At 42.5% G+C, this 17,174-nt stretch overlaps 1 protein-coding gene across 2 annotated transcripts in view; it reads left to right on the top strand.

The window, feature by feature from the left end:
- Positions 1-10,306, top strand: part of SELPLG (selectin P ligand) — a 96,432-nt gene extending 86,126 nt beyond the window's left edge. For both annotated transcript variants that reach the window (XM_085633461.1, XM_085633462.1), the window contains exon 2: positions 7,476-10,306. In XM_085633461.1, the coding sequence (XP_085489587.1) occupies positions 7,481-8,554 (1,074 nt within the window). In that variant the 5' untranslated portion in view covers positions 7,476-7,480 and the 3' untranslated portion in view covers positions 8,555-10,306. The remainder of the gene's footprint in view (positions 1-7,475) is intronic.
- The last annotated feature ends 6,868 nt before the right edge of the window (positions 10,307-17,174 follow it).

Raw genomic sequence — 17,174 nt, 5'->3', positions numbered from 1 at the left:
AGTAGAATATTGCGGAGGTCTATTTCTGGTTGCACGGTGTCCTCTCTAGAGGATGCGTCATTGTCCGGCACCACTTCGGTGTGTGTGCCGGCTCAGCCTTTTTTCATCGAAGCTGAGTTTGGATTGTTTAGCGTCCGTTTTCTCCATTGTATGAGTAGCGCAGACACAGCCTTGTTTATGCTTGTTCTCTGGTAGGTTGCAATGAGGTAGATTGCTGGTTGTAAGGAGGGGTTGGCTCCGCCCCGCCTGTCCAGGCCGGGCAGGCAAGAGCAGTCCAGAAACCCCACCTCCCACTACCCAAAAGACAATCCACACGGCTAACCCGCAGCCAGGAGTACTGATGTGCGGGATGACCTTGTGCGGGTGTTTCTCACTGCTGAACAGGGATTATAGGATCTTGGAATTCAGCACATTATTTGGCTATTGCAGGCAGTTCAGTGTACTTATTGTTTAAACGCCAATTGTGCGTGCACAACAGCAGGGCGAGCATGTACACAATGCACAAATCTCCCGCAACCCCCAGATTAACGCCTCACCTGGTGTAACGCAGCTCGACTCGACTCCGAGGCCCAGCACAATTGCGGCACCAGCACTCCCACCTAGGTCTGCTTGCGGCCTGACACAGTTCAGCACAGTTCTCCACTCAAGCGCAGCTCCAGCCAGGCCTGCATCCCAGTCCAGCGTTTGAGGCTTCAGCCCCAGTTCGTGGGCTGTGCAATGGCAGCCAGACCAGGCACAGTAACCGTGAACCAGGTTGGGGGGGAGGGGTTACCGCTCACCATTCTCATCCGCGCATTGACGGACCAGACCTCTCCACTGTAGCCACCGGTCAGCAGGTATGTGGCATAGTCAGCCTCCTCCTCTAGCCGCTCAGACACCGGGCTGTCACTCAGCTCCAGCGGTCAGCAGGATACCCCGCAAGTCTCCACCTCACCTTGTTTAGGCCTGCAAGGCCTAAATCATGTGCAATGGGACCAGAATGCCGTCAGCTCTCCCTGCCCAGACTCCTCTGGATTTTCACCAGGATCTGCAGCACCGGAGTCGGTGTGTCTGATTCTTTGGGTGCCACTAGGTGATGCAGATTATTGTAGGATTTTGCCTCATCCGGCAGACCCTCTCAATGAGGGGACATCTTGCTGCTCGGCTAAGCCAAGCCCCCCCAAATACCTAGATATTTAATCTTGACATGGTTGAAAGCAAATTCAGACCCTTCAAAGATGACCTGCATAATTTGTTGAAGGTCAGGACTTCAGTTTTGTTTCATTAACGTTTATAACCTGAAACTTGAGCACAGATTTGGTTCTCATCCAAAAAAGGCCTTATTGAAGAAGTAGAATTTGACATATACAATAAAATGTCAGCTGCAAATTCTGAGGCTTTACATTCCAAATCCTTATGATTAAAACCCTCAATAGCAGAGTTGCACATTATCCATCCGAGGAAGGGTTCCAAACACAATCTTAATAACAATGAAGAATGTGGACATCCTTGTGAGTTCCAATCTTTAAATTGAAATAAGAGAAGAAACCATTATTAAGAAATATGCCTGCTTTAGGTAAAAAGAAGGACAATTGTATATAAGAGATAAACTGAGGAACAAAAACAAACCAATGAAGGGTTTCAAACAAAAAGATCAAATGCTTTTTCAGAATGAAGGCAAAGCAATACATATCTCAAATTTGCAGCCTGATGATATATTATTATCAGAAAGCATTTGGGCATTATCAGCAGCTAATCTACCCTTGATAAATCCTGACTGGTCTGTTTTAATAAGATAATTAATTACCGACTCTAAACTTGAAGCATGAATGTTTGCATACATTTTACAATCATAATTTATCAATGATATGGGCCTTCAATTTTGCAATACATTGGATCCTTATTCAGTTTAGGAATAATAGTGATAAGTGCCCAAAAGAAAGAGCTATCTGGATGAACACTATGGAGTACCAAAATATAACGTTTTAGAAATGTAGGTGTAAAAAAGAGGAAACATTATCAGTAGGTTCAAAGGACCCTGGAGTTTTTGCCTTCTTTAACAATGTTGTGCTTGCAATGCCTTCTGAAAAGAAATATGCTATTTTAAGATTATTATAATCTGAACCTTTTTTCCAGTGTTAGGAATATTTGGAAACAAATTTATGAAAATGTTGTTTAAATGGATGTATGTCATCTAAGTAAAAGGAATCATTACATCTTCAAAAAGAAGCACTAATATTTGATATAGAGTGAACCATCCACTTAATTAGGAATGCTACCAATTAACTTGCACTCACTCCGGAGTTTTAAACAACTAGCCAATATTTTCTCTGCCTTATTTTGACCCTCATCAAATTTGGACTTGTTAGAAATGGGGTCTCTAGTTGGCAGAGGTAGGTACCTTTGACCAAGTAGGGGCACTTGCTTCTAGTCAGGAAAAGTGGTGTACACTCCTGAATAATCCCTGCTCACCCCCTCGGTAGCTTGGCACGAGCAGACAGGCTTATCTCAGAGCCAGTGTGTGAAGCATTTGTGAACAATACAGTAATACAGTGAAAACACTACAAATGGACACCACACTAGTTTAGAAAAATAAGTAATCTTTACTAGACTTAACACAAGACCAAACAACAAAAATTCACAATACTGTAATCAAAAATAAGTCTTTAAAATGGTGGAAATAGCTTAGTTCAATGTAGATGGTAAAAGCGACACTTTACTCTCAAAGTATCTTGGATGCAAAACACACAAAAGGATCGCAGGGAAGGTGATGCGTCGGTTCCTTGCTTCAGGGAAGGTGATGCGTTGGTTCCCTACTGCAGGGGAGGTGATGCGTTGATTCCTTACCGGAGAGGAGGTGATGCGTCGGTTTCTTACTGCGTTCCGGTTACGATGCTACAAGATGGCACCTCTATGTGATAATCCGGTGCATTGCGACAAAATGGTGTCTTTGATGCGATGTGACAACTTGGATGCGATGCGTGCACGCCCAACGGCCGTGCGGCGACACGGTAGACCCTTGAGCCACGAAAGGCCCTGCGACACGCTTCTCCAGAGATGTGACAGCAACCTCTGTGGCGGCGACGCACTTCTGCGGTGATGTGACACGCTTCTTCGGCGATGCGATGGCAACTGCTGCGGTGGCAACACGCTTCTTCCTCGTTGCATCGCGCTTCCAGCTGTCAGCGACACGCAGTCTTCAGAGGGCCCAAAACAACAGCAGGCACCTCACTGCAGGTAGAATTCCCAGCAAGGAAATTCAGGGGGAGCTGGTGGTGAAGTCTTTGTGTCCCTGAAACTTCAGAACAGGAGGCAAGCTCAACTTCAAGCCCTTGGAGATCTTCCTAAAGATAGTAAAAGTTTACACAAAGTTCCTTTTCGCCTTTCCTTGGCAATAAAGTAACCACTGCAGGCCAACCCCAAACAGCAACAGCACAGGGGCAGTAATCTTCCTTCAGCTTCTCCAGTTCTTCTCCTTGGCACAGGGTTTGTCTTGATTCCCAGAAGTGATCTAAAGTTCTGGGGTCTGGGCCCAAATATTTATACTGAAAAAATCATTTGTCCTCTGAAGGCAGAGGGTGTCTGTGCCCAGAAAAAAACAGTTCTGTCCTCCCTGTTGCAGCTTTCTGGCAGGAGGTGGAGACAGCATTGTTGAAAGCAGACCTGGCCCAGGTGGCTGAAAGGAAAACTCTTCCCCATACTCTCTATTCTATAAAGACTCCGGTCAGTGAAAGGAAATCTCCTCCCCCTACTCTCTGTTCAATGCAGGGCCTATTCAACCCAGCCCTGAACCATCAGATTGCTGGAGCCAAGGCCCTCTCCAGCCCCCTGTCACTTACAGACCAGACATGGAATACACAAACCTAGCAGAGGCATGCTGGATGGTTAGGCAAGAAAATACGTACTTTCTAAAAGTGGAATTTTCAAACACAGAATGTAATAATCACCCACACTAAAATATGTATTTTAACATTCTGAGTTCAGGCATACTAAACTTTATTTTCCTATCTTGTTCCTAGTGTCACTTCGGATTATAAGATGTTATAATCAAACTGCCCATTCTGGCCTATGGGAACAGATAGCCTTGCAATAGTGAAATACGAAATTGGCTGTAATTCACTATCAGGACATGCCACACACATCAGGGCCTGTCCTACCTTTTCCATACAATGGACCCTGCCCTTGGGTCTACCTTAGGGGTGACTAATATGTAGAAAAGGGAAGGTTTAGGGACTGGCAAGTGTGTGCACTTGCCAAGTCGACATGGCAGTCCCAGACTGCACACAGGCTCTGCAATGGACGGCCTGAGCCATATTTTACAAGCTGCTTCTGTGGGTGGCACAATTAGTGCTGCAAGCCCACAAGCAGCATTTGATTTACAGGCCCTGGGCACACCTGGTGCACTGTACTAGGGTCTGACAAGTAAATCAAATCAGCCAATCATGGAGTCACTGATCCAATACAACACTTTACAATAGGCTGCACTTGCACTTTGGCACTGAATAGCAGTAGCAAAGTGCCCAAAGCATCTGGACCAGCAAAAACATAGCAAAAACATAGGAGGCAACAGAGAAAAAATGGAAGGGAGACCCACACCAATGGTGCCAGGTCTAACAGGACTTATATGAGCAATTATGTATGACAAGGTTCACCAATGGTATAAGTGTTAATTTTGATGGAATTAGCTCCTGTAGATATAATAAGACATGGTTTGGCTTGCATATCAACAGAACATTTATCCAGCGCACATAACGTTTGGGTCTTATTTAGTCCCAGATGGGCCCTTGCAGACCACATCTCACGACATTTAGAAATCTCCACCTGCCTGGTGGGGTACTGTGCCTTTAGAGCAGCTGCCGCCATGATGTCTTAGCAAAAGGCCTCACAGGAAAGCAGGAGTTTATTTTTGAAAAACAAAAAGTAAGTCTCCCTAACATGCTGGGGGTTCTCGCCCACTTTGTATGGGTCATTCCTGTTTTTTCTGTTTGGGTCCCTCAGGCTTTCCCTGTTAATCTCAAACAGGAAGGAAGTACTTCACAATTAAATAGGACAGAGAGTTTGAGATAACTTTGACCAGTAGTCCGATATCAGTTGGGCAGTTGGTCAAAGGTGTCCACTGGCAGAAACATAACAGTTTGCCTGCCTCTAAATAGAGCAGGTGAAGAAGAAGTTTGGCAATCTGATTTCATAGTATGCCCGTTAACTCATGTTCAGGGTAAATAATGAAAATTTAATGTTTTGGCACATAGACAAGATTATTAAGTACTTATTCAAATGGTAATGTAGAAAAGCAAAGTGTTATCACTGGAATTAACAGCACAATTATAAACTGCCCGGGCACTACTGGACACAATTCAGTTGCACAGAAAAAACATCATTGAAAAAAGATGCCACTGCAACTCTGAAGTTGTTCTACCATATGCTATGAGGTCACCTGGTGTTATAACACATTTGTAATAATAATGCAATGCACATGTAATGATTATTTAGCTGTAATGTAATATATGTTAATTTAGTGATATTTAAGCATATCCTGATATATAAACATTTAATGCATGTTCACCTTCTACACAGTTTGCTTACCTATATATTTGCTTTTAAAGAAAACTAAGAGTGCAATGCCTTATGGAATATCAGTGCTAAAATTAATGGCTACTGTTTTTAACAATAAAATAAAGCATTTCCAAAACTTTGAGCAGCAGCCTAAAATTACCCACCATCTGTTCAGAAACGTCACCTGCCCTTTGATTACTTCACATATTTTGTGCAAACCTATAGGAGTGACAGCAAATTACAAATGTGTATCTGTATCCCATGTTCTTGTAATTTCAGTATTAAACATCGAATAGTAAAGGAACAATTAGCACAATTAATTATTTTATTCTCCGCAATGTAAGAATAAAGGCAATGTACCTTTATTTCCGTCCATTCATTCATTTGTTCATCCAACATTTAACATCCAGTTATGTTTTTCTCACTGTTTCTAGATTGAGCAATTGGTGTTGGATAAACTGTTGAATGAATGGTAAAAATGTAATTGGGATTTTAGAGGGTTGAATGGGGTATCTAAAAAGGGGGGAGCCATAAGAAGTATATCTAAGAAACCTCCACAGGAGGCCTGACTATGTGTGTAAGGGTGCAGCCTAAAACATATGTCATGTGCATTACGTAATTCATAAATAGAGATTACTAGAGAAAGAATAACCAAAATCATTATTTAACATTTTATAGAACCCCATTTCCCTGGGTCATAGGCAATAAAATGCTTGACAAGGAAAATATTAAGCAGCAATAACTTGGTTGTTCAACATGAATGGAATAGTATTTTAGGCCCTCAGACAAAAGTCTTAAATCACAATACTGACTGTGTTGCTTTGTGTCTATGTCACAAAGAGGACTTCTTATGTCAGTCGCAGAGTTGTAGCTCTGACATGTGACAGTCAGGAAGTTACATCTTCAGAGGACAGAAATACAGGGTCCCATAGGGCGGTGGGTAGATTATTGTTTTTCTTTGTTAGGACTCAGTTCTGGCAAGCCATGGCAGGTGCTGGCCCACTTGAAGTGCGGAGTAAGGTCCAGAACAAAGGACATGATACAGCATGGTGGTAAAATGCAACCTGTCAGGTTATTGCCGGTTGTAAATACATAACCACTGGTGGTAGAGCCATTACAAGTAAGTGATAAACACATTAATGCCAGAAAAACTCTTTAGAGTAAGGGAGTGCAAAATTCACAAAAGTTGCTTTCACATAATTCTATAAAAAAAATTACAAATCGTGAAACTACACATAATTACATAAAATCCACCATTTAGTGCTATATTTTGGATGAGAGGACACAGTTTGCGCTTAAGAAATGGTGCCAAAAACACAAGTACGATGAATTACCTTTGCTCGTATTCTTGTCGTATGCATTACTCTCGCGCTCCTGCACCATATATGTGCCACAAATGTAATGTAAGTACACAATAAGGGCATATTTTCAGGAATTTAGTGTAACAAGCATAATGCAAAATTCACAAAATTATGCAGATTACAGCAGCACAATTGTAATTTCGCTCAGGCCTACTTTAGAGGGAAATATTATGCCCAATTGTTGTAACATTATTTATTGAAAATATGAACAGCTGCCAGTTGGGTCTAAATAGGGCAGAGATCAGATAAAGTTGCCATTAGCTAAACTACAAATTTAGATATGATCAACAAACCCTCAAAGAAGGTACAAGTACAAAGGACAATCTGGAGACATTACTGCTTGGTGGAGCACAAATCTTGGAAGATTAGTGATATATCATTGATGATATTGGATACACAATGTGACCCACTTGGCATTACTGACAACATAATCAACAAGCATTAAACTTTTACCCTCTCTGGGTTTGCCTTTCAGTCCAACTTTGTGTAACAGTTCCCTGTACAGTGACACCAGAATAGAAAGTCTATGTTGTACTTATTTGTTGTATGGCGGCAATCAATTAATTTTTTTCTCTCCTCTAGGCAAGATGAATATAATTTGGATTGCCCTACCATTGGCTATTTTGAATATTTCATACAGCTACAAGATCCCAGGAGCAGAGCTGAGAGCCAGCAATAATGAAAAAGACCTACTGCCAAGGCAAGAGTCCTTGATTTCCAGCTCTCTGCCTGCCATGCTGTTTCAATGGTTATCAGAGCCGCCTTCCAGTAATCCAACGATCTTGAACCTGAAACCTTCCAAGGTGCTGCGGGTAAAAAGAGACACAACTGATGATGATACATCACTAGAGGAACTGACTACAGATGAAAATTTGGGAGAAGAGCTCACAACTGAAGCAGTAACCAACAAAACTGAAGTTTCAATTGGTAATGTTTTGACCACTCCTGAACTTACACATCAACCAGCCATTTCAACAATCCAAACAGAACTAATTGAGGAAACTACTCCAGAAATCATCACAGTTCACACCACCCCTTCAAGTACTATTCATGACACAACAACCAGTTCACAAATGGCTATTGCAGAGACTGTTAATGAAACTGTTTCTGCCCAGACCTCTGTCCCCACTCTTGTCACTGACCCCACGCTAACTATTGCTACCGAGTACAATACAACCACCTCTTTCAGAAACCTCATAGACCCTGAAATCGGGCCATCAATTACACAAACGTCGGTCCCAGCAGAAACGATAACATCTTCTGTAAATAATCTGAATCACACAGATGTATTAGAATCCACCCATGCACCAGACAAGCCAGATGTGACCAACCGAGACGACACTCAGCCGGAGAAACAAAACATCATGCATACACTCATGGGGCAATGCTTGCTGGTCATCTCCATTCTAGCATTCATAGCGACTGTCTTCATCATCAGCACTATAGTCCTTGCAGCTAAGCTCTCAAACCTAAAGAACAGGTACAAGCTGCTAAACAAGAACAGCACAGAGATGGTGTGCATCTCTTCTCTGCTACCAGACAATGAGCAGGTGAATGGAAAGAGCAAAGTCAGGGCCAACAAACTGAAGACATTTGCAGCAAACGTGGAAGACAGCGATGGAGACAATTTGACGCTAAACAGCTTTTTACCAGATCACTAACAGCGACCATTAATTGGCATATTGGTATCCCACCCAAGATGTGTAATTTATCAGTGACCCTCCATTGTTTAAAAGTCCATGTGAATAGAAAGATTATTAGATGCCATCAATAGATGTTCTTTTTGACTTAAAGTTAGTTGGTTATGGACATCAGTCAATTGAGATTCTTTCATATCACAGACTTGGATGGATCACTGGTTTGAATTGTTTTCCCCGTGTGCTTTACAGTCGAAGGTCAAAGTGAGCATGTGGAATACTGTATGAAATGAACCATTAACAGAATATTAACACCAATGGGTATTATTTCTTTTATTTCAGTTATTGTGAAAAGTGTCAATTTCACAGTACTGTTCTCTCAAATTATGCAAAGTGCACGATTTCCAGGATATCCATATGAGATATATTTATATAAATTAATTTCAATGGGAATTATTTACATAGTCAAGCCTATCTAAAATGAATGAAATGAGTGTAGTCATCGTGAACCAACACTGGAAACTCCGCCCATGCTGTACGATTACCCATAATAATATGCAGCGGGATCACACTTTACCTCCATCCTTCATCATAGTGTTTTGATTTTGCATTTGTTTTCCTTTGAGGTTGCAGGGGATCAGTCATCTCTCATGCTTCATTATTCTCTAAGCGCATCACGCTAATGAGATCCAGTAAAAAGCGTTTATCATTTGCGAAGATCTTTCAGAGGTATCTATCTTTGCTTGATACTTAAATTTAAAGTGGTACTGTCGATAGGTTATACTATCCACCTGATTAGAAATTTTTTCATTGATTCTAGATATTGAAACTCTATTGTTCAAATTTGCAAACCATTGTACTGATTTTGTTTGGCCTTCATCCTAGGATTAAATGCCCGAGTGGCAAGGAGAAGGAGTGAAAAGCCAAGTATGAAAAATGTTAAGTGGAATTAATATATTTAATGCACATTACAGTGGATGTTTTTCCAATTGTCCCTAAAATGTATTAATAAAATCAATGAACCTACCTGACATTCTTTACAAACACAGTTGTCTCAAGATATTAACAACAGATGTTACTGTTATACCACACATATTTATTCTACACCTACCCTGGAGTGCTGGCCAAGTCATTGATCCAGAATTTCAACTTGTGTCCTACAGACTGCACAAAGAGCACTTCTGCAGCTGTATCAACACACTGAGATATCTTACCAGTTTTAGTTTGATATGGTGACCTGCCGAACTGAAATGTCAATTTCCTCATTATAGAAGAAGACATATTTATGATCAAAGCATACCAAAATGATGCTCAGACCCCTTTCCTTTCACAAGTTCGAACTTTACAGAAGAAACACAACCTGGGACACAATGAGTGGCATCTGACTGATTGTTTAGCTAGCTATGCAGTAAGTCTCACAACATTCTAAGGACAATTGCATTTTCTGTAAATGCGGTTCGTGTTTTTCTTTTGGTTGGATAATTTACATATGTTTTATCAAACTTTATCATCTTGCTTATACAATTTCTGTCAGTTTGTGGCAAAGGCCGATTAAGAGAAAACTCTCTATGTTTAAACATGATTTCAAAATGTTTCTACTGTAAATAATGTAACTGGTTTGATCTATGGGCTATGTTTGTATAATAGCATTACAAAATTAAGGTGTACACATTTTCTAGTTTATAGACTGGCCTTTGAATTCCACAAGGGGTGACGTGGGTTGGCAAACAACAATACGAAACGCAAATTTGCACTGGAATAAATCTTTCAAAATCACACAGAGTTCAACGTGCAATATTGCAATACTAGTATGAAAATCTAAATCGCACAAACAAAAATGTATATTTAGAAGAAAACAAGAACTGTCTATTGGCTATTTTTTGTGACCAACATGAAAAATTAAGAAGAAAAGCAAAATGTACATTTAAGAAACGGTGGCCTTATCACATTGTAGTACAACCCAACCTTAGCCAAGCCCCTAAATAACAGTTCACACTCCTAAAATATGTGATGTCCCTTGGCTTACAAATGTATACTTGGTTCCCACACTGCAGTTGTACTTCCATGAGACAAATTTACATTGAATTATGAGGCGATGAATGACAGAAAAAAATTAAAAGAGAGACATACATTCCCCAGGTCCAGATTCACAAAGAAGAATGGATATGAGAGCACGCGGTGCAAAGGGTAGAAACACATTGCATATGTTATAGAAGTTCACACAAAAAAGAGCAAGTGGCTCCTGGAGCGAAATTAGTTTAAAAAATGGTTGTGAATTATGCAAATTAAAATGCACTAGCTGTTAGGTGTGGCCACTTGTATCCAATACAGATTATTTTTGTTAAGAAATCTCTTGTTTAAAGGACCCCTCCGCCACCGACGTGACAGGAAAGTGGAGAAAGTATCCACGCACACAGGAAAAAAATTTAAATGATAAAAAACTCTTTTTTTTTTTTTTTTTTTACACCTTTCCCTCTGAGGAATACCTGACATATCATGTTCACATCATGTACTCTTCTTTTGTGAATCACCAAGTATCTTTGTTGTTGTTTTGGCAATTCAATTTGCATGTTATTGTACATCTGTGTCATCTTAAGGATTTTTTGGGAACCTGGGCAAGGCATATTTTAAGGCTACCCTAATTTAATTTTCTTACAACTTTTCTGCTAAATCAAGCCGGCATGATGCTTACAGAAATAGGGGATACAAAAACAATTTAAATATTTCCAGGGGCCCCAAAAATCCTTAAGATGACACTGTTCATAAGAAAAGGACTTCAGCTGTACAAAACAACAAAAACAGATAACAAAGGTCAAAGAGAGACACAGTCAGAGTAAGAGATAGGCAAAGAGAAGGAGAGAGGTTAAGATAAAGAAATAGGCAAAGGTGAGAGATAAAATAAAAGTTCCCTTGCCCAGGGGACCCATTGGAAGGAGGAGGCCCTGGGCAATTGCCCACTTTGCCCATGCCTTAAAACGCCTCTGTCCAGCAGCAAGAGCCAAAAATATCAGTAGTGTTGTGTAAATTTCCCATGCTAACCATGCTACTATAAGTTATTCTCCATCTTTACAAGGCAACCTTTAAATTCAAGCTTCCTAGGACCGGTTTCTGGCATTTCAGCCGTCTTCAGCCAGGCATCAGAACCAATCAAACACTCACACCCAGTCAACAGATCTGGGTTTGATCAATCACCGTTCTAAATGCCAGAAACCTGTCCTAGGAAGCTTGTTTCCAGTCCAGGGAAGACATGGCTTGGCAGTTCGGGCTGGACTGTTCCCATGAGGCACAGGGTCAGACTGATTTGCATATGGCCATGTCTGAACTGGGGTGGCAGAGTGGGCTAAAGAACGGTGATGGATCAAACCCAGATCTGTTGACTGGGTGTGAGTGTTTGATTGGTTCTGATGCTCCGTCCATCACCACCCCCTTTTGTACCCCTTTGTTCGCCATAAGTTGGCAGGGTATGCTCAGACGTGAGTCCCTTGCTCACTTTGCCGCTGGATTCAAGCAAGCCTGGCTGAAGAGGGGTGAAATGCCAGAAACCGGCCCTAGGAAGCTTGATTCCAGTCCAGGGAAGACATGGCTTGGCAGTTCGGGCTGGACTGTTCCCATGAGGCACAGGGTCAGACTGATTTGCATATGGCCATGTCTGAACTGGGGTGGCAGAGTGGGCTAAAGAACGGTGATGGATCAAACCCAGATCTGTTGACTGGGTGTGAGTGTTTGATTGGTTCTGATGCTCCGTCCATCACCACCCCCTTTTGTACCGCTTTGTTCGCCATAAGTTGGCAGGGTATGCTCAGACGTGAGTCCCTTGCTCACTTTGCCGCTGGATTCAAGTAAGCCTGGCTGAAGACGGCTGAAATGCCAGAAACCGGTCCTAGGAAGCTAGTTTCCAGTCCAGGGAAGACATGGCTTGGCAGTTCGGGCTGGACTGTTCCCATGAGGCACAGGGTCAGACTGATTTGCATATGGCCATGTCTGAACTGGGGTGGCAGAGTGGGCTAAAGAACGGTGATGGATCAAACCCAGATCTGTTGACTGGGTGTGAGTGTTTGATTGGTTCTGATGCGCCGTCCATCACCACCCCCTTAAGTAATCAAAGCAGCGCTATGCACCGCTCTACCTACTTTTGAGTGTTTTCCAGTGCTAAACAAGTTTAGAGCTAGAACGTAGATTTAGCATCATTTTGCATCGCTTTTGTGACGCAAACACGGCGTTAAATCTTAGTAAATAGACCACAAGTGTTTCAGACTGTTTGCATTTTTGTGGTGTGCTCATCTTTAAGTGTGGAATTCATTTATGACTGTATCAATTAGCCTGTTTCTATCATGTGATACACCACTTGGATCTATTTTCTTACCCTTCAGTGCACAACAATGTGCAGTGTCTGTTCTAAGGGAAAAGCTATCCTATCAGTCAGGGCCGGACTGGGACCCGATACTGCCCCTGGAAAACTGCTCGGCCGGGCCCCCCTTTGGGTGAGGGGGGGGGGGTGCAGCTAGGCTGTTTGCTGGGGCCGGTTTCTGAAGATTTTGTAACAGGGGGCCGATATTGCTGACCCCCAGTAAAAAAAGCAGCCCCCAGGGGCCCAAAACTGGCCCCCACCCTGGCAGCCCACCGGGCAAACGTCCAGTGCCCGCTACAGCAAGTCCGGCCCTGCTTTCAGTCGAGCAATAATGCAGGGGAGGATGGTGACGATGAAGGAAAAACCATCTTTGAGAAGAGTACAATCAGACAACAAAGGCTGCTTTACTCATGAAGTTCAGAGATCCATGATACTGTCATCTGATCTAGAACTGAGTTAGGGCGACATTAACATTTTGATGCTTAAATTACTGGCCCAAGATGTTAAAGTTCAGATCTTCCTTGGCATGAACACTCCACTGCCAACCATCTCATATAACTCTGGCTAAATAGAGTCCCCCTCTCCAAGCTGATTGACAATGTAAGGATGGGAATATTTCAACTGTGGTGGTCTTGGAGCGCCTGGAAACACAGACGCCCAGATTTACTATAGGCTTGCTCCTGGTACTTTTACGATGCTAAATGGCACAAACCTCAGCATTGATCAACTTTCTTGCACTAAAGGTTGACCCTCACCTGGGGCCAAAATGAGTTTGCTCTGCAAAGTGACAAGCTCCCATAAATGTATGCGCAGAAGGTGTGTCTAGGACAACCCAGAGCAAACCCTTGAATCTGACGTAAAGCGTGATCATCTACAATACACAGACCTGGCTTTTCATCAGATCCACATGCCAAAGTCGGCGCAAACATGCAGTATATTGGTATACCGACCTATCCAGAATATACAATGCAGTTTTGTGCAACAGGAGTCAACCCAAGTTTGAGATGTTCAATACAATCTGGCATACCCACGAGCAAGTGCTTAATTTGGGGACCGGGATTCATTTTTCATCATCAGACTTTGACCTGGAGCAAGAGAGAGAGAAGTGCAGAAACAGGATGAAAACTATCTATAAACATAGGTTGTGAGCCCTGTGCACATTCAGGATTGTTCACAAGAGTTGGGTGAGAAGTAATTCCTAACCTGTGGGTTGGAAGTGCTTTTTGAAGAGATGCATCTTAAATATTTTACTGAATTGTGAAAGGTTGGATCAATTGTGTTGTCGATTGAGATAGTGCTCCAGATCATAGGTGCATCTTTGTAGGGTTGAGCTTTAGACATCCAGTGCTGGACTAGCTTGAGGCAGGTTTTGAGAAGATGAATGTCAAAGATTGAAAAGATCTAGATCTAAAGATAGAGTTAAATGTCATTGTGATATTAATTTTACTCAGTGTTCTTGTCCCTGAGTATTATCCTGAGGGGTGCATTTTAAAGTTTGAAGATGACAGGAGAGAGAATACATCCATGGGGAACACTACTGCACAAGAGGCATTTCTGCAGTCCTGAGGTTCCCATTTGTTTGCACTATTGGCTGTTGGTGATGTTAGAGGAAAGCCTTTGCAGGACTGTGTTTTCTAGGGTGTGGATTAGTGCCTCATGGCTGACCATGTCGAAGGCTGAAGAGAGGTCAAGTAATGCAGGAGGAAAGGATTGTTTTTGTCACTGATGAGTAGGACATTATTGACTACTTGAAGAGTGGTGCTGTAGGGTTGGTCTGAAGCCAGACTGGTACCTTGAAGTAGTTTTCTTGTAGATCTACTCCTGTTTTTGGGCGAAGACTGCTTTCCTACATATATTTCTCTCACAGGCTGCCGAAGGCATAATCACATTAACAGCAGCACTGAGACTGGTTCTGATTAGCGTGCAGATGCCTTAAGTAATAGAGCTCTTTGCTACCAGCCTGTCTACTATGGACTCATGCTTCCAGATGAAGAAGGGAGACGAACAGTGTAAGGTACTGTGCACCACCTCCCTACCAGTCAGGTGGAATTTTAGATAAGCTGCCAGCCAGTAGCTAGCCAATGGGAAAACACAACTGAGTAGCGGCAAATCCGGACTGCTGATGTCATGGAGCCCTTTGTGCTCATGCCCCCTTTCTTTCTCACTCTCCCGGTGTCACTGCACCGCTGCTAGTTCCAGCTCCATTTTAGCGAACGCTACCTTGCGGCTCACATTCTTCAGCTTTCTGTTATTTTTTAGTCTCCCCAATCCTGTTGCTGTCACTGCTAGTCTGGTGACATCTTAGCCCTAGCTTAAGTTACTTGCAATGGTTGGGGTGGGTCAGGGCGGGCCGACACGTTGGTCCACTGCTTGTCCAGTTCTCTGCAGCCTGTAAGTTGAGCGCATTGTGTGGGGGTGAATATACACTTTGGAGTCAGAGCATACGTGGTCTGGCGTTTTGTGCTCTATGTTGGTTCAATCAGAGCCTTAGTTACAAGCATTAACATGCAGATCAGCAGAATTATTGGATAGTACGACACATACATCTCAAGATAACAAGATGTACTTCACAATCTCCCTACTCTAGTAATGGTGGCAAAGCGCATAAAATAGAAGCTGCACGCATCCAAGAAAAGGTAAGTAAGGCAACTACAATTTAAATTCCGTAGACCACACAAGATATACCGGACGAAAACTTATTGATTAATTTATCTGAGCATCCCTCACCTATATTATCAAAAGATAACTCTTCTAATATTAGAAATGACCAAGGAAATGATTCAACATTCTAGTACGAATTGAATGCTGCACTTAATGTAAGGATATCTGCCTTGTTAAAAAGATTCCCCTGCAATGGATAAGCAAGCATCTTTCGAAAATTGAAGGTTATCCATCTTCAATTGATGATAAAATGAATAAGCCTAATTCAATAATAATTTGGGCCCCAGAAGATGTAAAGAAAATTAATGGTGCGTGTGTGTGTACATATGTACTTTACACATTGCCTCAGAAATAAGCCTGACTGCTCTGTGCCAAGCTTCCAAGGGGGTGGGCAGGGGTTATCTTAGGGGTGCAAATTACTTACCTTGACTAGAGGCAGTGTCCTTACTTGTTCAGGGTGCAAACCATTGCCAACTACAGACACCATTTCTAACATTGGTGATCAGCGATGAGGATAGAACTTGTATTTGTACATTATATGCAGTGACTGGTGTACACTACTTCCATATCGCAGGCCATTACACCCCAACATACTGTTTTCCTCTTTTTGTTACTCTTGAGTTTTTGCCACAATCATGTCTTAGTCTGGAGAGCCATGAGCAGTACCTGCAGAGTTGGTGTTTGAGCAGGGAAGGTTGGAAATCTATACGGTGCCTTAGCTCAAAAAGTTCTGCAAGGAGCTCAAATGTCCTTTTAAAGGCCTCACTATAAAAGAGGAGCTGCAAAAGACGCTGAGTACCTGGTTGGCAGCCAGAGAGGCTGATGAGCACATAGAGGATGAGAATGATATTGTGGATACGGAGTAACAGAGCCTGCATGGTGATTTTGTGAATCAGGATCTGCCTGGGGGAAAGCACCCTCCAGGGCAAGCAGGAGTGTGTCCTCCAAAGGTCTGTCCCCGGAGGAGCTAGAGGACAGACGGGAAGCTAGAAAGCACAAGCTAGAGCAGGAAAAGCTCAAAATGGAGCATGAAAGGGAGCTAAAGTTGAAACTAGCTAAACGCAAAAAAGAAACAGAAAAGGATAAATTGGCCATGGAGAAAGATAAGTTGGCATTGGAGGAGAAGAAATGATTTTAGCTCAGGAGCTGAGCTTGAAGGCACTGTATTTGAAAGCCAGGTTCAGCACAGATGGTGGCAGCATAGCTCCAGTGCAGTCCGAAGGGAGGGTACACATACCCAAAAGCCTTGTGAAGGATTATACCAAGGAGAATGGCATAGATCTGTGGTTTAAGGGTTATGAGGCAGTTTTACACATTAACAGGGTCCCTGATAGAGATTGTGGGGCAGGTTTGTGGAAGCACTTTGGAGGGGAGGGATATTCTGTTGGCTTTAGATGCCCCAGAGCAACTCACCTACCACAACAGGAAGGCAGCCCTCATCAAGAAGTATGGTCTTACCCCAGAGAGGTATAGGGACAAGTTTAGGAAGAGTGCCAAACTTGATTCACAAACATGGCTTGAATGTGTTGATTCTTTCTGCAGAACATTGTATGGTTAGCTGAAGGGCAGTGAGGTAACATATTATCAAGGGATGTACAATTTGATTGCATGGGAGCACTTGTCTAGTAATTGTTT

This window comes from Triturus cristatus, chromosome 11 (genome assembly GCF_964204655.1).
Source record: "Triturus cristatus chromosome 11, aTriCri1.1, whole genome shotgun sequence".
Lineage (NCBI taxonomy): Eukaryota > Metazoa > Chordata > Amphibia > Caudata > Salamandridae > Triturus > Triturus cristatus.
The sequence above is the reverse complement of the archived record's forward strand: the minus strand, read 5'-3'. Positions and strand labels throughout refer to the sequence as shown.